Source organism: Ictidomys tridecemlineatus, chromosome 12 (assembly GCF_052094955.1).
Source record: "Ictidomys tridecemlineatus isolate mIctTri1 chromosome 12, mIctTri1.hap1, whole genome shotgun sequence".
Taxonomy (NCBI): Eukaryota; Metazoa; Chordata; class Mammalia; order Rodentia; family Sciuridae; genus Ictidomys; species Ictidomys tridecemlineatus.
In genome coordinates this window covers 76,985,526-77,007,738 of record NC_135488.1, presented here as the reverse complement: position 1 = coordinate 77,007,738, position 22,213 = coordinate 76,985,526, and the positions used below count along the sequence as shown (strand labels likewise).

Sequence of the window (22,213 nt, the reverse complement as noted above, 5' to 3'; positions counted from 1 at the left end):
GCAATTTTTTTAATTACCTCATCAGTACTGCCTGAAAACCCCTAAATATCACCAAAAGCCTCTGCCTAATAACTGAGGATTGAATCAACAAATTTCCATTTCCCATTATTTACAAAAATTAACCCCAATATAATCACCTTATTTTTTCCAACACAAAACTTATAAATGCCTGCCAAAACTCTAGTTATCCCTTTCTCTCTTGCTGTCCCCTGAATTCATTATTCCTAACTCAAACACTTCAAATGCCTTTCTTTCTCATCTGGGCTAATAGCTAACTTTATGAAATACCTCAAAATATCCCTCCTCCAGAACCACTCTGGATTAACCCTACTGGATTTTAATCATTCCCTTGTCCTGTATCTTCTCACCAATTTATTTGTCAGTTATTCTGTACTTATTCATATATATCTTTTTTAAAAACAATTGTTTTAAATATTTATTTTTTAAGTTTTAGGTGGACACAATATCTTTTATTTTACATTTATATGGTGCTGAGGATCAAACCCAGTGCCTTGTGCATGCTAGGCGAGCACTCTACTGCTGAGCCATGACCCCAGCCCCTGTTCATATATATCTTATTTGAAGTTTGCTAGTCACGATTTTATATTTATATTTGAAAGTGAATTTAGACAAAAAAAATAGAATGTGAATCTTTATTTCCACAAAATGCAAGATGATTGTTCAAAGTTAGTAAAAATCCTTTAGTATAGAGTAGCTTATTACTTAAAGGAAGAGCCTCTTCCATTTAGACCAAATCTGGCATCCTACAATTTCCACCTATTGATTCTACCAAGTAAATATCTTTTAAGTTTTGAATATCATTACCTATTTTCAAAGTCTTTATTTTCTACTACTTTATATATTCACCATACAAACCTCTACAAATCCTACTGAATTCCAAGATACACTCCAATTTCTTAAAATATGTATTATTTTTTTTAATTTTTTTTTTAAAGAGAGAGAGAGGGAGAGAGAGAGAATTTTAATATTTATTTTTTAGTTCTCAGCGGACACAACATCTTTGTTTGTATGTGGTGCTGAGGATCGAACCCGGGCCGCACGCATGCCAGGCAAGCGCGCTACCACTTGAGCCACATCCCCAGCCCTAAAATATGTATTATATACTAAGATGTTGAAACAGTGCAGACATACACACAAATAATAATGCAGACATAAACACAAATAATAAGATGCATGAAAACAATATCCTACATTTTTTCCATACATTATACTAGCAGTTCTGAAATTTTATAATACATCATAATAACCAGAACTGGATAAAACATTGACTGCCAGACTCAATCACTGGGTTTCTAACTTAGTAAGCCTGCAGTGAGACCCAAGAATTTGGATTTCTAACCAATTTCCAGGTGATGCTGATATTGATACAAGAACCATACTTTGAGTTACTGCTTTATACTTCATATAACCCTGACAGATTGGAATGCTTAAAATGTTTTAGGGTTGTTTAAAGTTTTCTATTTTCCATGTATCCATCTAGAACACTGACTAAAGTTGTTTTTGTAACATACAACTGATAGATATAAAAATGTCAGCATGCTTATATAAATTTGTGTAATAGGTAGTAACTGGAAATAGTTGGGCATTCTCTCGAATATTTTTTAAATATTTTTTTAGTTATAGTTGGACACAGACACGGTATCTTTATTTTATTTATTTATTTTTATGTGGTGCTGAGGATTGAACCCAGCGCCTCGCATGTGCTAGGCAAGTGCTCTTCTGCTGAGCCACAATCCCAGCCCCCTCTCTCGAATATCTTAAACAAAATACAGTACCTGGAATAGGTTTTGAAGGATCTTTGGAGAGAGTATAGTATTTTGCTTCTTTTTTGTCATACTCTTCCCTAAGCTGTTTCATTTGATCTATTTGCAATTGAATCTTCAAGGAATTATTTTCAATAATCCTCATTCTAAATAACAGAAATTCTTATGTTTCTTTCAATTAATTTAATTCTTGAATCATAATATTTAAGATAAGCAGGTTAAATCATTATTTTATTTTGGCTAATTATCATTTTGAACCATTATGAATTAGGTAGAAGTTCAGAAAAACATGCCCTGAAAAAGTTAAGTAATCTCACAAATAAGGAACAATTTTCTTTGAGAGCTTCAGTAAAAATATAATCTAATATTGGCTATGATTATTAACCTATCAGAAACTCATAAGTATTAAACATATTCTTGTCATAAAACACCATCTATTCCTTTTAGTTAAAAAAATGACTTTTGCAATTTAAATATCATTTTGGTACATAATTGTTTTGGTTTCCTGTGGCTATTGTAAAAATTATAGAAACTTGGTGACTTAACAGAAATTTATTCTCTAGCAATTGTGGAGGGCTAAAGTCCCAAATCAGTATCACTATACATAAAATCAAAGTGTTTTGAGGGTCATGCTTCCTATAGAAGCTCTAAGAGTCAATCCGTTCCTTGCCTTTTCCAGCCTCTGGTTGCTTCAAGAATTCCATAGCTGCAAAGCTTCAATCTCTGCCTTCATGATCACATTGCTCTCTCCTATTCCCCCCCCTTATAAGAATACTTCTTAATATCTAGGGCTTATCTGGATAATCTCCCTACCTCAAAACCTTAATTTATTCACATCTGCAAAACCTGTTTCCAAACAAAGATAAACATTTGCAGGCTCCAGCAATTAGGACCTGATGTTTATGAGGGTCATTATTCAATCTACTGCAGCGATTTTGATACTAAAGCTAGAGGAAAGATAACACTTCCCTGAGGTAAAATTGAGCACATTCAGAAATGCAGATCCTAAAAACTACAAAGCAGTGCTCAGCATAGTGGTTCACACTTGTAATCCCAGCAGGTTGAGGATTAAGTCTCCCATTTTGGGAGGCTGAGGCAGGAGGATTAAAGTCAGCCTAAGCAATTTAGCAAGACCCTATCTCAAAATAAAAAAATCTGGGCGTGTGGCTCTGTGGTTAAGTGCCCCTGAGTTTAATCTCTAGTACTGGGGGGGGAAAAAAGGAAAGAAATGAAATTTACCCTACTTCTTAGTTTAAGAAATAACCAAACTTAGTTTTAAAAGTACCTTAGGTCCGCACTATACAACTGAGCTACATCTCTAGCCTGTTTTGGTTTTGCTTTACTTTTTTTTTCCTTTTAATATTTTTTAGTTGTAGATAGATACAATACTTTTATTTTATTTATTTATTTATTTTTATGTGGTGCTGAGGATTGAACCCAGTGCTTTACATACTCTAGGCAAGCACTCCACCACTGTGCTATAACCCCAGCCCTGCTTTACTTTTTGAGACAAGGTCTTGCTACAGAGCCCAGGCTCGCCTAGAACCTGAGATCTTCCTGCTTCAGCCTAATTTCAAAAATTCTATTAAGGATTATTTGAGGTTTATTTCCTAGGGGGAAAAAATAACAGACTAAAATAAGTTAGACACCCTTGCAGAAAAATTAAGAGGGGCATGGCAAGATCTAGGGACCACTGTAATGGGGTTCTGTAGTAGGAGAGAAAGATTGGTTTCAATTCCTAATACATTTGGCAAGTGGGAATACATAGTCAAGAAGCTGTGGTGGGGGAGCGTCAGTGGAAAAAAAAAAGAGGAAACATCAGAAGGGAAGACTCTGGGTAAGTAGACCTAACAGAATTGCTGAAGGCAGGCCAGCAAGGCTCCACTATCTCTGATATGATCAGACATAAGGAATTTAGTCAGACAATGAGAATGATCAGGTATTTAGGGCTGGAAATTCTGCCTAAACCAATCTGATAGGATTCTTGCTAAAACTATACAGTCATAGGTGGATATGAAAGTCCAGAAGACAGGTCTATTTGAAAAAGAGTTCAGGGAAGCCAGATAAAGAATCTTTGTCAATATAAAAAAAAAAGTTATTTTTTTTGCAAATTAAAACCCAGTTTTTTAGTAGATAACTGCTGTCCACTTCTGATTATTATACCAAATTATTGGTTCCGACAGATGACTCAAAGTAAAAGCCAAGTATTTATAATAAAGGGATTATAGAAATAAAATTTATTTGGCTTTATTCCAAATAAACTTCTGCTTGTGAAAGAAAGCTATATTAAAAATAAACAGGACTTCAAAAGAATTTAAAGCAGGAACTCAGATACTAGTATACGAATGTTCATAGTGGAATAGCCAAAGGTGAAAACAACCCAAGAATCATCAATAGATGGTTGGATACACAAAATTTAACATGTACATACAATAAAATATTATTTGATCATAAAATAATGACATTCCAATTCATGCTACCACATGGATGAGAAGGCATCTAAGTGTTGCTCCTTTCTTTTTCTTTTTCTTTTTTTCTTCTAAAATGTTTTGGATGTTGATGGACCTTTATTTAATTAATTTATTTATTTTTATGTGGTGCTGAGAATCGAACCCAGAGCCTCACACATGTTAGGCAAGCGCTCTGCCACTGAGCCACAATCCCAGCCCAAGCGTTGCTCCTTTCTATGCTACTTTTATGGTCTATTTTTTACAACTTCATGATGATAGATGTAGCTGGGGATTTCTTAGCATGTATCACACTTGGCTTTCTTGAATCTGTGAATTGGTATTGTCGGAGTCCAGCTCCAACAGGGGGTCTCAGGAGGAATGGATGGTGAGGAGTCCGTGAAAGGAGGGTGGAAAAACAACACAGACACCAAAGTGAAGGTGCTGATCCCAATCTTTACTTGTGAAGTTGATCATATATACTTTTCATTTTGGCAGGTTCACAGTACTTTGTGGTTACAAAACAGGAATCATTATTCAAAGAAACAAAATATTACGTAGCTACAATTAGAATAGAAGAATGTATCTTGGCTTATGCATAAGCAAGCATTTGTACTTTCAGTTCGAGTTTTGCTTTGAGCTGTTTCTGCTTAGTTAACTTTTAATAATAGTTAGAAATGTCCCAAACTATTGGCCTATACCTTGACTATTCTTTCTTGACTTACTGACTGGAACCGGTGCCATGGTTACGGCAAGTGATTGACTTGTTATTAATTTTAATCAAACAAGAGTAAGAGGCCTGGGGATGTGGCTCAAGCGGTAGCGTGCTCGCCTGGCATGCGTGCGGCCCGGGTTCGATCCTCAGCACCACATACCAACAACGATGTTGTGTCCGCCGAGAACTAAAAAATAAATATTAAAAATTCTCTCTCTCTCTCCTCTCTCACTCTCTCTTTAAAAAAAAAAAAACAAGAGTAAGAGCACAAACCATTGTGCACAGGAACAAGAACAAGTTGCCCAGTACTAAGCACTAATCTGTCTTCTTAACATTAATTTTTCTTCTCTAGATTTTAATTTAATTTCTCAAAAACTTCCTTGACAGGAATACAGGGAGTTTTTCATTAGACATTAACAATTTACGCTCCACAGCTGAATCATTGCATTTAGAGCAAACAGATCTATTCTTTAGAAGTAGTTGCGTTAATTGGGAAAGTCATGTTTTTTCCTTCATACTCTTCATATGAGAAGTCGCAACTATACTTATTAAAGGAATACAAAAACAAACTAGCCCATTCCTAGAAACATACTGCGCTCCTCCAGAGGATGGATGCCTTGCGCCATCCACCTCAGTAGGGCCTTGCCATTGCCTGAGTCAGGGGAAGGGCGCAGCATGGTATATTTCACCCGTTCTAGAAAACTCTCAGTCATTATCTCCTCAAATATTACTTCTGTCCCATATTCTTTTCTTTTAGAGCTGTGATTAGACAAGCTAATATAACCAATCTGCCACATCTTTTATAATAGTTCTATTGATATGTAGTTTAGATTCTTTTAAAATTCACCCTTAAGAGTATAATTCAGTGAATTTTAATACAATCATCACCACTAAATAGTTCTAGAATGTATCATCATCCAAAAAATAATTCCTATACCCATCAGAAGTCTGCTGAGCAGAAAGTAATTTTCCATTCAGTCCCCAGGTATGGAGCAGTTCACCTGTGGTTTGCTCTACCAGAGTGGAGTCCTTTATCATTCTAGCCTTATGGGGAGGGCTTCCCAGTGGGCTATACCCCTTGGGCAGTGCCTAGACTTTGTCTTTTATCCCAAGTTGCATACTAAAAACTGAAATTTATGGTCACAAGTTTTAATAAATATTCTCATGGCCAATCAATTTTTAGTGCTCTGCTTATTTTTTATCTTCTGTTAGATTTTGCCCCCATAATCTCTTATTTTTCTCATCAGCTTTCTAATGCTTCTGAAAAGACTTTTGTTTATTTTATAAGCTGGGTACAGTGGTGCAGGTCTGTAAACCCAGCAATTCAGGAGGCTGAGGCAGGACGATCATAAATTTAAAGGGAGGCAATAAGCAACTTAGTAAGACTCTGTCTCAAATCAAAAAATTACAAGGCTGGGGATATAGCTCAGTAGCAAAGCCCCCTTGGATTCAATCCTCAGTATTAAAAATAAATTATAAAGCCAGGTGTGGTGGCACACACCTGTAATTCAAGCTACTTAAGCAGCTTAAGCAGAAAGATTGCAAGTTGAAGGCCAGTCTAGGCAACTTAGTGAGAGCCTATCTCAAAATAAAAACAAAAAGAGCTGGGAATGTAGTGAGCGCTCAGTAGTAGAATGCTTGCCTTGCATGCATGAGGCCTTGGGTTCGATCCCCAGTACTGGAAATCTTTTAAAAGGAAAAGAGAGATCCCTAATAGCAAGGTCTATACCAACATCTAGCCATTCATATTACCAGAAAGGTCAAACTTTACATAATTTTTAAGTTGATTTGAAATCATCTATAAAAATATTTATCAATTATTTGTCAAATTTAATACTGAAAATATGACTACTCAACAAGAGTATTTTCTCCTCTCTAGTAGGTTACTTACTTTTGTACATTACAAGATTAAGCTCTAATTCAGAAATAATCATGAAATTGTACTATCAAATCACTGCTGGTGGGACTGCAAATTGGTGCAGCCAATATGGAAAGTAGTATGGAGATTTCTTGGAAAACTGGGAATGGAGCCACCATTTGACCCTACTATCTCTCTCCTGGTCTATACCCAAAGGACTTAAAAACAGCATACTACAGGGACACAGCCACATCAATGTATATAGCAGCAGAATTCACAATAGATAAACTGTGGAACTAACTTAGATACCCTTGAATAGATGAATGGATAAAAAAAATGTGGCATATATACACAATGGAATATCACTCAGCAATAAAAGAGAATAAAATCATGGCATTTGCAGGTAAATGGATGGAGTTAGAGAAGATAATGCAAAGTGAAGTTAGCCAATCCCCCCCCAAAAATGCCATATGTTTTCTCTGATATAAGGAGGCTGATCATAGTGGGGTAGGGAGAGGGATCATGGGAGAAATAAAACAACTCCAGATAGGGCAGAGAGGTGGGAGGGAAAGGGATGGGGCATGGGGTTAGAAATGATGATGGAATTGTGATGGACATTGTTATCCAAAGTACAGGTATGAAGACATGAATCGGTGGGAATATACTTTGTATACAACTAGAGATATGAAAAATTGTGCTCTATATGTGTAATAAAAATTGTAGTGCATTCTGCTGTCACATATAAATAAAAATTGTAGTGCATTCTGCTATCACACATAAATAAAACAATAATTAAATAAAAATCAAAAGCTATTCCATGAATAAATTAATTTTTTTTAAAAGAGAGAGTGAGAGAGGAGCGAGAGAGAGAGAGAGAGAGAGAGAATTTTTAATATTTATTTTTTAGTTTTCGGCGGACACAACATCTTTGTTGGTATGTGGTGCTGAGGATCGAACCCAGGCGGCACGCATGCCAGGCGAGCGCGCTACTGCTTGAGCCACATCCCCAGCCCGAATAAATTAATTAAAAATTTTTTTCATGCAAGAAATTACCTAGAGAATCATTTTTTGCATCCCCCATTTTATGAAAACACAGTGTACCTCTGGTTTTCACAAAGTTCTCAAACAAAATTAATACTCTTACTTGAAACATGTAAAAAAATACAATTAATAGGAGAGGAAAGCATAAAAACCCAGATTTTAAAATTAAAATGAAATTTAAAAGACTAATAACCTTATAGACTAATAAAGTTATATTGGCTGGTTATTATAGTCTAGAAACAATTATCACCTTTTGGGCTAGCTACTAATATACTTACTTTGCTTCAAGCTGGATAGCTCTTCTCTGATGATATACCAAAACTGTGGGCTCTGCTGCCCAAACTTTAAGTTTTCCATGAAGAAAAAATGTAGTTCTTCGGTCTTTCTTTAGTGTCTCAATAAAGGCATCATATTCTTTTTTGATTGAAGTAAGAATGGATTTGTATGCAGTGACATAGTCTATTACCTGAAATATGATATTTCTGCCCATGACACTGAAATTTTTTCTAGAAGACTACAAGTCAAAAGCCTTACAAATAGCATTAAGATTATTTCTTAAATGAAACATGATTAATAATTAGAAAACTAAAAAGTTTACAGAAAGCTCATACATGACTGGGCACTAAAGACAATATTTATTGAACATATGCTCCTTATGGATCATTACAGTGGAGACTGACCTTAAGTACCAGAGAGGGGAGAAAAAAGACTATTTCTGTTTTACTTGTTATAAACGCATACCATATATTATGTCAGTTAAATCTAATACCAGGTTAAATTTTTCCAATTCTCAATCCTTTAATCACATATCTTCTCTTAGTTCCTTCATCTAAGACCTTAAAATCCTGAATTCCCTTTACCTCTGCTTTTCTAACTTATCAATTCCTACTGGCTAATCAATGCTCTGAATTGATGTTGAGAGCCAGAGGCGAAGAGGCCCCAGCAAACTTCCAGCTGATTGGCTCCTCTGCAGAGATGCTCATTGGGCTGTTTCCTCCCCCTTTCAGACCACGGAGCTGCTCATTGGGGCACTCTTTTGGCTCCGCCCATGCGACCCAGCCAATCTGCCTCAAGAGCGGTTGAGGTGCTCACCAGAAGAGCCAGTGGTGGCAGTTGGACTCTCAGGGAATTCCTGGAGAGCTCGGGTGGTGGGGCTGCGTTAAAAAATAAAGTTCGTTCCTGTTTGACAAGTGGCTCATGAATTGTGCCCAGCCAGACTGTGGCAAATTCCTAATGCATGTCTATTCTCAAGGTGTCAAATGCAACTTTAAAAAACCCTCATCATGGGCTGGGGATGTGGCTCAAGCGGTAGCGCCCTTGCCCGGCATGCGTGCGGCCCGGTTAGATCCTCAGCACCACATACAAACAAAGATGTTGTGTTCGCGAAGAACTAAATAAATAAATAAATATTAAAAAAAAAAAAACCCTCATCACTACATAGTCATGGTTTCTAGTAGTGTTTAAGTAAAGACTATCTCAGGAAAGATAACTGAAGAAAATAACAAATAACTTAAGAAAGGATAACAGAAGAAATAGTGGGCACCTGCTGAGAACGGAAGAGTGTGAGATGAGAAGGGCCAACCTTCCATGTACTAGGTTTTTTACTTTACCAATTTTCTTTTTTCTTAATCTTGTACATTACCCATGCAAAAATAATAAAAAATACTTTTAAATAAGCTAGAAAAAACCCAGAAAAGTATAAATAATTATATATAATTATAAATATATATATCTCAGGTCCTCTCTGCTTTGATTCAGGTTTGATTCTCTAAGTCAAATCATTTTAAATATAATTTGGTATTTGTTCTCCAATTCCAAGAACCTGAGATGCAAGTTGATATTTTTTGTCTTCTGTCCATCAGATCCTTCCAAGAGAGAAAGAACTGGGGGAGGCAACCAAATCATCCAAATCAATCAAATCAAATCATCTATCATCAAATGTGCTGGAATAATGTGAAAATCAAAGAGAAGCTAGGAAAAAAGTTTCTCTATTCTCTTGAAAGGATCGAATGATTTCCATTTCAGAATTATCTCTCAGTCTTGAAAAACAGATTCTTTACAAAATAAATAAATGTACAAATTTTAATTATAATGTGCAATCTAGATGGAAATCTTGAAAAACAGAAAGAAAGGGAACATCAACTACAGATATAGATAATGTTTTTTTAATTAATCACATCTGCTTTTCTAAGAATTAAATTTACCATTGGACATGACTATGCACACCTATAATTCCAGCAACTCTGGAGGCTGAGGCAGGAGGATCACAAGTTCAAGGCCAGCCTCAGCAATTTAAGGAGGTCCTAAGCAACTTAGGAGACCCTGTCTCAAAATAAAAAATAAAAAGGGCTGGGGATGTAATTGAGTAGTCAAGACCTCCTGGGTTCAATCTCCAGTATAAAAAAAAAAAAAAAAAAAAGAAGGAGAAGGAGGACAAGGAGGATAATAATAATAATAATAACAACAACATTTATCAACACTAATTCCAAGATTATTTCACTTTAACTATACTAATTTAGAACAGACTGCTCTTCGGATGACAAAAATTCTGACAAAGTGTTAGCATTTCGGCATGCAAAGATAAGTAGGTCACGCAACTTTTCTTTGCTGATTTTACACAAATAGAGTCTTAGCATGACTTATACTTATGAAACCTATTCAAGATAATACCTTTATTTAAAACATTGACCCAGTATATTTCTTAACCACCAACTAAAAGACCAACATACAATGAACCCATTAGATACAACATACAGACAACACATACAATGAAGATAATCTTAAGCAATTCTAAGGAAGAGATATTCTGTATGATTTAAAGGGAAGGGGAAAAAAACTCTCTATACTCTCATACATATGTATCAAGTTTCTTAATTCCACTGTTAGGTATATATCACTACTTTGGGCTCACTTTTCTGTAAAGTGAGGCACTAGGTTTTTGTTTAGAGGAGAAATAATTGACTCATAGTGTACTAACATTTAAAAATTAAGCAAAACACTGAGTTCCTATTTTGCCTGTAGCTATTTTACCCAGAAAGTAAGAAACTTAAGGTAAGCACTTCCTTTAGGCAAAGATGAAAGGATGCTGATTTCTGTCAGGGACCTTCCAAGGGAGAGTTAAAAAAATAGCTAGGCAAAAAATTATGATACATGTACAAATTGTAAATGTTTATAAGGAAAAACAATTATTTCTAAAATCTCAAGGAACTAAATCAAATGTTATATAAAGTCATAACATTTTTTAATCTGATCTCTATTATTTCCAGTGTTAAGTCCAGTCAAATTTCTTGCTCATGCTTATAAGACCACTAACTACAAGAGGTATCATGTTTTTATATCAAGTATTTTATTTGTTTATTTGTTTGCCTGTTTATTTAGAGTCTGGGTGCTATGTTACCAAGGATGGCCTCAAATTCCTGCCTCAAGGGATTCTCCAGCCTCAGCTCCCTAAGTAACTGGGTTATAGGTATATGCCACCATGCCAAGCTCAAAAGGTCTCAATTAATATGCTAAATCAAATTTAAACCAACATTTAATGATATCACAAACAAGCCCAAAACAATAAGGAACTAGCAAGCTCTTGATTAAAACCCAATTCCTAACAAGTTAGATGCTACCTTCAGATAGAGAGATCAAAATGATTATGAGAAGATAAAAAACAACCTGTTAAGTTAAAATAACTAAAACATTCATTAATAAGTAATGTAAATCCAGCATTGCATTTTCCTCATTCATCCCTTTCTGACAAACCAGTTGAACTTCCAAAAACCAACAAAAAGAATGAGGTCAAACAAGCAGTGGTATTTTTAAGGCAGTTATCAAGATAAGACATTTCTACTCTCATGAAAACTTCATTGCCTTAAGAGCATTAAGATACCTTATTAAAAACATTTTGGTATATGATGTAATATTCATCAGCAGGTCCTTCCTCATTACAGCCCACTCTTTCAATTTCTGTAATTATGTATCTTTGCGTACTTTCCAAGAATTCCTTGTCACATCTACTAATGATAGGAGGAAGAACTGCATGTTTATGTATTTCTTGGATGGACATAAGTCACAATCTGCCCACTTAGTCACCAAAGAAAAGTGAAATCTTGAACTGTTTTTGTAACAAAGCCAAAACTTTGATAATCCTGAAAGAAAAAAGACCATCAATTAATCTAAAGGCTTAAAAATTATAAAATGAATATTAATCTAAAAAATCATATATTTATTTGAGAAAAATTCCCATTGATCTGTTTTTAAGAAAAATATTTCAATCTACAAATTAAAAGGTCTATGCTACAGAGTAGGGTATAATTCAGTAGTAGAGTGCTTGCTAGCATGTGCAAGGCCCTGGATTTAAGCACCAGCACAAAAGAAAAAATGAAAAAAAAAAAAGATCTATTCTATTCTAGGCCATGTAGATATCTCTGGGATAGAAATACCAAATACTAGTTAATTAGGAGCTCTTCCTTTATTAACCAAGCACAACTCCTCATATGTATCATATAATAGATGGTTTAACGCAACACTTTCTTTCTTTATTTTTTTTTTTTCAGTGCTGGGTTTCAAACTCAGAGCCTTGCACAGGCTAGACAAGTGTTCTGCCACTGAGCTATACTCCAGCTCTCAATTTATTTTTAAATCACACTTTAATAATTATAAGGATACTTCAGGCAGCTAGAAAACTCAAACGAAGGTTTAATATTTTACTTGTTTCATGTGGAAAAACGAGTTAGTAAGTCTCTTGATGACACAAATAAGGTCAGATAGGGCTGGGGTTGTAGCTCAGTGGTAGAGCGCTTGCCTTGCATATGTGAGGCTCTGAGTTTGATCCTCAGCACAACATAAAATAAATAAAAATAAATAAAGATATTGTGTCCATCTACAACTAAAAAAAAATTAAAAAAAGGTCAGATACTCCCCTACCCAAGTGCTTACCTGGCCCAGTCACAGTTGTCCAGTATACAGTATCTACGAAAAATTAATTTTTATAATAGATTTTATAATGATTCGCAGTCTTGATACAAAGGTGCTAACTGAAAAGTAAGAGGCAGGACTTATGTTAAAATCCATCCAACAAGGCTGGGGATAGGGCTCAGCAGCAGAATCCTTGTCTCACATGTGGGTTTGATATTCAGCACTGGAAAAAAAAAAAAATCTATCCATCAATAATGTCAAAGATAACAGTACTTCGGGGAATACAGTTTTCAAACAGCTTTTTACAATGCTTTTGGCAAAGAATCGTTATTCAGCTGAAATTGGATACAGAAGGTGATTCCTAAAATTCACTCACATTAACCCATTGAGTAGGCTGGGGTTGTGGCTCAGTGGTAAAATTCATGAATTTGTGTTTAGCATGTGCAGGGCCCTGGGTTCAACCCCCAGCACCAAAGCAAACAAAAAAAGCATACTGTCATTGTATTAAACATCAGACAGAACACTTGGTTGGCTTTGTCTGGCAAGTAAAAACATATATATCCATGGAATAAAATCTGAAAATATAAACCAAAGAAAACTATTGAAGAAAACAAAAATCATCCAGAATCCTATTACCCAAAGATAATCATTATATTTCCTACCAATCTTTATAAGCATTGGGTTCAAATTCTATATTCAGTTGTGTATTCTAATTTTTTCACTTAATTTTTTTTAATTCTTTTACTTGTAGATGGACACAACACCTTTATTTTATTTATTTATATGTGGTGCTGAGGCTCGAACCCAATGTCTCACACATGCTTGGCAAACGCTCTACTACTGAGCCTCAACCACAGCCCTTTTCACTTAATATTAAAATCACTTTCTATTTTGTTGTTTTCAACACATAAGTTCTAAAGATTGCAAAGTATTTCATAGTATGATATTTTATAATTTGTTTAACCATCCCCCTAATTTTGGATAATTTCACTATTATAAATAATGCTGTAATGAATAAATGTCTAAACCAATTTTATGATGTTTTGGCAATCAAATTGACATCTGGTTATCTGAAATAACATATATATTATTTTCTATATAACTATAGAAACTATATAACTATAAAACCTATATTACTATAGGTCATAATAAAAAGGAGAGACAACCAAAATAATTTTGAAGTTTAAGAGACCAAATTAATCTTATACTGATGAACTAGATTACAAAAAGTCAATTTAAACTACAACAACGTAATAACCCATAAATGGATAAACAGTTTTCTTAAATGAAAAAAAATCAGTGAATTTTTATTCATTCTTTGAGCCAGTATTTATTGTCTACTAAGCACCAAATAATATTTCACAGCTAGAAATTCAGCAATAAATAAGATAACGCCACTGGCTCCTTGGAGCTTAAGATGTAGTAGGGGAGACACACTAAAAACAATGTTTTTTTGTTTGTTTGATTTTTGTGTGCTTGGGGGGGTGCTGGGGATTGAACCCAGGGCCTTGTGCATGAAAGACAAGCACTCTACCAACTGAGCTATATCCCCAGCCCCAACAATGTAATTTTAAATAGTAAAAGATAAAAATCAAAGGAAGAAGGAATGGATTTAATCACCAGGGAACAGATGGTCAAATCAGAATACCAGTGGCTTCCTATAACCTTTAGGATAAAATTCAAATTCCTTTACTTGACCTATTAATGCCCTTTAGGAACCAATGACTCTTTTTCTCTCTGATAAAATCTACCCTTTTCATGTTCTTGTCCTTCTCCCCATACCATTCTATCCTCACCCCTATGAATTTGCCCTTTTACCTTAGGATCTTGTATATTTCTCCCTTCTTGCAACTCTCTCACACTCATCTTCCCCTTTCCCCCCAAAAATTCTCTCTCTCTCTCTCTCTCTCTCTCTCTCTCTCTCTCTCTCTCTCTCTCACACACACACACACACACACACACACACACACACACTGCATCACTAGTTCTCCAGATCTCAGCCTATATGGTTTCAGGAAAGCTGCCCCGAATTCCCTCAGACTTGGTCAGTGCCATTGACATTGTTCTCCTATAGTACTATGCACTTCCCTTGTCACAGAATTATTACACTGTTTTATAGAGTTTCTGTTTATATTCTCTGCCTCTCCTGTTAGGACGTAAATTTGACAAGATCTGGAACCAAAATGTTCTTATCCCCATTACCCCTCCTCCACCCATGTGCACTCCAGTACATAGTAGTCCCTCTTGGAGTGGGTATTCAACAAATATTTGCTGAATCAGCAAACAAAATCTTGTCTCAGAAGACAACGGACTTATGGTGGCCTCAAACCAGGAAACAGTTAAATTATTTATTCCTTAGCATATTCAAAATGTCACTGAATTACATATGTCAACTAAGATTGCCATTCACTTATTAATTCATACTAACTTAGCTATATCTCCAGGTTCATTCACTTAGGGATACATTAAAAACAAGTCACCTGGATTCCCAATCAAGTCTGTTGGGTCTAGTAAATGAGCCACTGCTACAGAGCAGAGAAGGCAGTGTGAAGCAATGAGCAGAGTACACTGGACTACAGATGCCCACAGAGCATTTCACTAACCTGTGAGAGAGGAGAGAACATTAAGTAGAGAACAACCAGTGGAACAATATAGGGTAATGCTTAAGTTGTGCTATACTTACTTCTTTAATAAATACTGAGGACATCTACGTCTGTCACTATTCTAGGAACTGGAGATACCAAACTGACTAAAACAAAATCCCTAACCTCTCAAAAATTACATTCAAGTAGAGACAGACAACATATAAGTGAAAATATATGACAGATGCGGCAAATTGAATGAAGAAAAATAAGACAGTATGGGGGATAGAGTACAGAAGCTGAGAGGGTGCTATTTTATGTAAGACAGGGTCAAGAAAGAGGAAAACCTTCACTGACTAGGTGACATTTCAGAAAACGTGTCATGCAGATTCCTAGAAGTGGTTGAGGCATAGAATAGTAAATCCAAAGGTCTCAAGGTGGGACAGTATATTTAAGGAATAAGAAGGCCTGTGGGACTTGAAGAGAGAAAGGGAGAGAAGAGTTAAGGTCTGAGGTAGCTGTCACATCTTGCAGGTTACAGGGCCATGAAGACAGGACTACTACCAGTTGATTTGGTGCCCCTTTCTCTGGGCGGTTTTGGCAAGAAGAATACTGAGCTGGATTGTGGCCTTCACTTGTTCCTGTGCTGGAGCAACAGTCTCACTTATAGGAATTTAGACTTTGCTCTGAGTGAGAGAGAAAACAAAAGAATGGCAGCTGATTTACATTTTAAATTAAAAATGACAGCTGACTTTCATTTAAATTGCTGGGGCTGCTCTGTGAAGAATAGATAATTGGGATAAAAGAGTCAAAGCTAGAAGTATTTTTAGAAGTGTTGTGTACATATACTGAAAACAAAGCCAAGATTTCCTTACAGATTAAATGTGGGGTATAAAAGAGCAGTCAGGGATGACCATACAATTTCTGGCCTTAGCAAATGGGAAAATGAGAACTGCCATATATAGAGATGGGAAGTGTAATTTCCTGAGATCAGGAGTCTGTGACTTGTCTTTTACAGAGGCTGAATACACATCTAGATATGTGAATCAGAAGTTCTGGGAAATGGTCTGAGTGACAGTTTATGAATCTTCTGCATATAAATGGTATTCAAAAGTTATTAGAATGAGATAACTTGCGAAATATAAATAAAGGAGAGATTTATAGACTGGGGTGCTCTAAGTCTAGAGGTCTCATGGGTTAAAAATAAGACCCTGGAGAAGAGCTTTTAGTACAGTAAAAGTGTTGAGATACCCTGAAGTCAGGTGAAGGAAATGTTTTAAAGATAGAGGATGTGATCAACTGTGTCAAATGTTGCTTACATCAAAGAAGATGAAATGACTAGCTTAGCAACATGGAATACATAAGTGCCTATTACAAGAGCTACTCCACCAGAATGGTGGGACAAAAGCCTGACAGAAGCAACAATGAAGAGAAGGCTCAATGAAGAGAAAAACTGAAGATAATGAGTATAAACAAGTCTTTGAGAGTTCTGTTGTAAAAGTGGAGACTAGTTGGTAAACTATAGGTGAGGAATATTCCAGGAAGAAGAAAAGAATGAGTTCTTCACAAGTGCCAAAGCCATTAGACAGCACAAGTCAGTTCAATCAATTCAATGTAACTAAAATGTGAAGTGAGCGATGGGTTTAGCAGATAAGATTGTAAAAAAGGTAGAGGCTGATATCATACTCATGAATTTGGATTTTATAGGGAAGGTGACCCATTTGAAGTAAAGCAATGACAATCATTTTTACTTTCTAGAATGAATATTTTTGAGGGTACAGATGTGGGTTAGAAAGGGGAAAAGAGTGGAGATAAGTAACCAGTTTGGTAAGGAACTCTTGTAGGAGAAAATAAAGGAAGTACAAATTTGGGATGGGGAGATAAAGAGATAAGACATAAAGAGGAAGGAAGATGCCACTCTCAGAACTTAGTGACACAGACTAAAAAAGCCTTGGGGTGTAGCTCAGTGGTAGAGTTTTTGTCCAACACTAGGGACAAGACCCTAAGTAGGGACTCTGAAAAAATTTCTTTTTTTTTTTTAGAGAGATAATTTTTAATATTTATTTATTTATTTATTTTTAGTTTTTGGCGGACACAACATCCTTGTTTGTATGTGGTGCTGAGGATCCAACCCGGAGCCGCATGCACGCCAGGCGAGCGCGCTACCGCTTGAGCCACATCCCCAGCCCCTGAAAAAAATTCTTAAAGCTGGACACAATGTCATGCCCCTGGTAGTCCCAGTTGAGGCAAAAGAATCCAAAGTTCCAGGCCAGCCTAGGAAACTTAAACCCTGACTCACAATAAAAAATTTTTAAAAAGGGCTGGGGATGTAGCTCAGTGGTAAAGCAACCCTGGGTTCAATCCCTAGTTAAAAAAAAAAAAAAAATGATGACATTAATAGTACATTAGAGGGCTGGGCTCAGTGGCAGAGTGCTTGCCTAGCATGCGAGGGCACAGGGTTCGATCCCCAGCATCACATAAAGAAAGAAAAAAAGAAAGGTATTGTTGGGAGTCTCCAGGGTCCAAAGACTAACTTCCCCATCCCCCAAGAAGAGCCATCTAATGGTGAGCCCTACAGGCTCACATGATCCTGCCATGCAATGGTGAGCCCTGCTGGCTTACGTGATCCTGCCGTCCAATGGTGAGCCCTGCTGGCTCACCTGATCCTTACCTACCAATTAGAATACACCCCAAGCCAGCTGCCAATAGAACCTTTTAAATTGTTAAACTGTTTCAACTGTCAAACCATCCCCAGCTCTATAAATATGCAGAGCTGCCTCAATAAACCGGCATTTTTTCTCCAACGGCAAGCCTTGATTGTTCTTTCAGGTATTGTGTCTATTTACAACCATACATATATGTAAAAAAAAGAGAATTAATATGAATATTTATTAGAAAAGATTCTGTGGTTCGTAGACAAAAAGCCTAACTTGCTGTACACACTCCAAAATTTTCCTATCGGGACCTTCGCCAATGCTCTCCACGACCAAACTTCTAAATTCTACAACTAACCATTTGAACGTTTCTTTCGAATAAGACTCCATTCTTACATTTATAAAACTCCAGAAACTTTCGACATATTAAATCCTTTCTCACCGAAGAGTGACATAACCGGCCCAGAGCCTTCCTCCAGCGAGGAGACTTGGGGGTAGAAAGTAGGCTACAGAACGGCTGATGCCCCATTTTTGAAGATTTCATCTGCATTCCGATTTGCCCCTTTCCGTTTTCCTGGAGGTCTGAAAGGCGACGCCTAATTCTCCCTCCATCCCTCTGCGACTCAGTAAGAGCAAGAAGGATGCTTTCATGCTCACACCCCTTTCCCGCCTCTTAAGCCTTTCCGTCTAGTTACTTTCGGCACAGTCCCACCCTCCCAGAAACCATTACTCCGCTTCACCTCCTCTCGGTTCCTTACCTGAATCCCTTTCTCCTAACCCCACTCCAATGAGTGCTTAGTGACTGTAACTAGGGAGCCTGGGGTGTGGAACTGCATCTTGGGACAAGTAGTTCTGACCAGAGGAAAGCAGTGGAAAACTACAATTCCCAGAATACACTTCCATTACTTCCGTTTTCTCCAATCTCATTAGCCACTTTGAAAGACCCTCTTAGCCACCTCGATGGCCTGCGAGAAGTCTTCTTAAAACATCTTTTTAAGTTATTAAAATCTAGCATTTTAATAACATTCTGAAAGCTAACATGAGAAATAAGCTCAGACTTAGAGAAAGGAGGAAAGAAGTCTCGCGACCCATTCTGGCACTGGGTTAGACAGCTGCTGTGACAGCGGCCAGGCATCTGCTGTGGTCGCCTAAGGGGTGGGACCTTCGGCCAGGAAACCCCGGGGCCAGCGCCGCGCTCTTCCTTTCCGATCCGCCATCTGCGGTGAGTGTGTGCTCTGCTTCGGCCTCCAGTCGGCGGCTTACGAAACGCCTAAACCCGTATCCCCAGGTCTAACCCGTGTCTCCCTTTTTCTCGGCTTCAGGTGGGACCGCCGCCGAGATGCAGATTTTCGTAAAAACCCTTACGGGGAAGACTATTACACTCGAGGTACGGGCCAGGTGGTGTGAGGAAACCAAGGCCTGAATAAGGTGGTGAGGTGTAATTGGGGGCCCCCGCGCTGCTTTCCAACCCTTAGGACATACCTCCGAATTTGAGTTCTGAAACCTCTCCCTGAATTGAGGGTGGTTTGCGGAGCAAGGCCGCGCCTCTCACCTCTCGCGTGGCCCTGGCCAGCCTGAGGTGAGGAAGGAGACGCTTGTCGCTTGGCGGGCGCGGTGTGGCCCAGCATCCGCCGGCCACCCTGGGCTAGGGAGCTCATCTGTAGCGTCCATTGGAGATTGCCCACCGGGTCAGCTTTATTGAGTTCTGTGGAAACTGTCGATTGAATTAAGTCAATGTTCGTTCTAGTGTAACCAATATACTTGGATTTTAAAATTCATAGGTTGAACCCTCGGACACTATAGAAAATGTAAAAGCCAAGATCCAGGATAAGGAAGGCAAGTAATATTTTGAAGTTCACGGAAATTAACTTGTACAGACACTGCCTACCTGTTAAGCCTTTAATGTATCTGTTCTTGGGGGGAAGAGGTCTGATTGACAAAATACTAATGGAATTAAATAACAAATATTAATGAGCATGGACTCAGGCTACTTAGATTGGAAGCTCTGTAGAACATTTTGCATGTGTGAATTTCAATGAGGTTGGTTTCTTGAGATGGGTCTCACTAAGTTGCTCATGTTCTTGCTAAGTTCCTCAGGCTGTCATTGAATATGTGATCCTCCTGCTTCAGTCTTCTGAGCCACTGGGATTACAGGCATGGGCCACCTGTGCCCAGCGTTAATTGTGTTCTGATATATAAAATGATTCTTGTATTGACAGGTTAAATTTGCTAACACGTAAACCTTCAGAATTGTGTGTAGCTCTATAAGGACTTAATGACAGAATTAAAAGCAAATAATTTGAGTCTGGATTATTTTGCAAATCTGGAGCATGTATACCTTTTTTCTCTGCATTAGGAATTCCTCCTGATCAGCAAAGACTGATCTTTGCTGGTAAGCAACTGGAAGATGGACGTACTTTGTCTGACTACAACATTCAGAAGGTTTGTTTCGGGAAAAGAGGGGCCCCTTAAAAATAAGTCTTATATTAGAAATTTGGGCACATACAAATAAAGAAAAAAGCAGTAGTTTGGCAGTAGATTCTCAGGTGATTCCTACACTAACATTTGAGAAGTGCTATTACCATTTCTCACATTAATTAGCAGATGCCTGATATTGTCCTTAATGTAGCATAAAAATGTTTCATCCTGTGTTTACAGGAGTCCACCCTTCATCTTGTGCTGAGGCTTCGTGGTGGTGCTAAGAAAAGGAAGAAGAAGTCTTACACCACTCCCAAGAAGAATAAGCATAAGAGAAAGAAGGTTAAGTTGGCTGTCCTGAAATATTATAAGGTGAGCCAGTTTTACGTGGAGTAGAATATCTGAAAACTTGTTTATTTGTAAACTGTCTTCACAGTAACTTGTTGGCATTTTTCTTATGAAATAATTGTAATTAAATACACTTATATCTAAATGAGCCTACATTTGGTTTAAACAAGGTATTCTGAAAATGAAAAGCTCAATTTTTGAAGTCTTCTGCTTGGTAGTTGATTGTGCTTATATAGTGGAGTTCTGCCCTAGTTGCTTATTCCATGGGGTTCTGAATTTGAGGTAAGATCTAGATTCAGAACTTAGCTTCATCTACCAGTAAGCAAAGCTGTATTTTAATGTACAAATGTCCTATGACTTTTATTATGGTAGTATTGTTAATACTAAAGCTTATAAGCACAAAAGCCATCAGTATTGTGGAGTTAAAAAGTTAAATACTTTAAAAAATTTTTTTAGTTGTAGATGGACACAATACCTTTATTTTTTATGTGGTGCTGAGGATCAAACCCAGCGCCTCATATGTGTGAGGTTAGTGTTCTGCCACTGAGCCACAATCCCAGCCCAGAAAGGTTAAATTCTTTTTTTGAGTCATGGAAATCTGATACCAAAATGTTTTCTAAGATTATCTTACAGCAAGTTTGTGTTTTTCAGGTGGATGAAAATGGCAAAATTAGCCGCCTTCGTCGTGAGTGTCCTTCAGATGAATGTGGTGCAGGAGTTTTTATGGCCAGCCACTTTGACAGACACTATTGTGGCAAGTGTTGTCTGACTTACTGCTTCAACAAACCAGAAGACAAGTAATGTATTTGAGATAATAAAAGACATGAACTAATATTTAATTGTTGAATTTCTTTGCGGAATTAAAGAATACTTTTTTTATGTTCTCTTTTTTTTTAAGAGAGAATTTTAATATTTATTTTTTGGTTATTGGCGGACACAGCATCTTTGTATGTGGTGCTGAGAATCGAACCCGGGCCGCACGCATGCCAGGTGAGCGCGCTACCGCTTGAGCCACAACCCCAGCCCCTTAAAGAATACTTTTGAGCATCAAATTGATGGTCCCATCATCCTTTGATATGCCTCTTCATGTGAATGTTGATACATTATTTGACCTAGTGGTTCTGGGTCAACTACTTGATATTTTCACTACATAGTAATTTCATACTTTGGCAGGAGTTACCTTATCAGCTGTCTAAATATAAGCCAGTTTTCAATTCAAAGATGCATCCCGTGTTGGTAGGATATCTGCCCTTTTCAGTACAAGGGAACACACGGCTAGTTAATGTTATGCATAAGCTCTTAGAAATTATTCAGGATGGATCCTTATAAAATATTTAATATTCACGGCAAAAGAAAAAAATACTTCAAGCAGTACATGTTGGTGTCATATTTTACCCATCTAGCTCAATTCGGGGAGGATTGGTTTGTTGGTGCCACTCTTAACTATTACATTCAGTGGTA

The 22,213-nt window shown here is 37.1% G+C and overlaps 2 protein-coding genes and 1 non-coding gene across 8 annotated transcripts in view; 1 reads left to right on the top strand and 2 right to left on the bottom strand.

Moving 5' to 3' along the window:
* Clhc1 (clathrin heavy chain linker domain containing 1) overlaps window positions 1–18,833 on the bottom strand; it is a 38,577-nt gene extending 19,744 nt beyond the window's left edge. For 2 of the 6 annotated variants that reach the window (XM_040270708.2, XM_078029162.1), the window contains exons 1-5: window positions 18,745–18,833; window positions 12,772–12,973; window positions 11,723–11,981; window positions 8,124–8,311; window positions 1,797–1,930 (exon numbers count right to left, since the gene is read on the bottom strand). In XM_040270708.2, coding sequence (XP_040126642.2) covers window positions 1,797–1,930; window positions 8,124–8,311; window positions 11,723–11,899 — 499 coding nt within the window. In that variant the 5' untranslated portion in view covers window positions 11,900–11,981; window positions 12,772–12,973; window positions 18,745–18,833. Of the gene's footprint in view, window positions 1–1,796; window positions 1,931–8,123; window positions 8,360–11,722; window positions 11,982–12,771; window positions 12,974–15,230; window positions 15,354–18,744 lie in introns of those variants that run through there. The other 4 variants (XM_040270707.2, XM_078029163.1, XM_040270714.2 and 1 more) reach the window with 4 other exon arrangements.
* Window positions 14,230–14,302, bottom strand: Trnae-uuc (transfer RNA glutamic acid (anticodon UUC)). Its single transcript has one exon. It is a non-coding gene; the product is annotated as a tRNA-Glu (tRNA).
* A 254-nt stretch (window positions 18,834–19,087) lies between the features above and the next one.
* On the top strand, window positions 19,088–21,586 carry Rps27a (ribosomal protein S27a). The gene is made up of 6 exons (XM_005322011.5): window positions 19,088–19,208; window positions 19,309–19,373; window positions 19,768–19,822; window positions 20,343–20,428; window positions 20,645–20,776; window positions 21,404–21,586. The coding sequence occupies exons 2-6, from the start codon at window positions 19,326–19,328 to the stop codon at window positions 21,551–21,553; spliced, it is 471 nt and encodes a 156-aa protein (XP_005322068.1). The 5' UTR covers window positions 19,088–19,208; window positions 19,309–19,325; the 3' UTR covers window positions 21,554–21,586.
* Window positions 21,587–22,213: the final 627 nt, after the last annotated feature.

Bases quoted from the DNA above. Each gene is read 5' to 3' on its own strand.
- Rps27a (XM_005322011.5), top strand. From the start codon at position 19,326: ATGCAGATTTTCGTAAAAACCCTTACGGGGAAGACTATTACACTCGAG. The intron at 19,823-20,342 runs GCAAGTAATATT...TCTCTGCATTAG, and splicing joins CAAGATCCAGGATAAGGAAG to GAATTCCTCCTGATCAGCAA. The intron at 20,429-20,644 runs GTTTGTTTCGGG...CTGTGTTTACAG, and splicing joins CTGACTACAACATTCAGAAG to GAGTCCACCCTTCATCTTGT.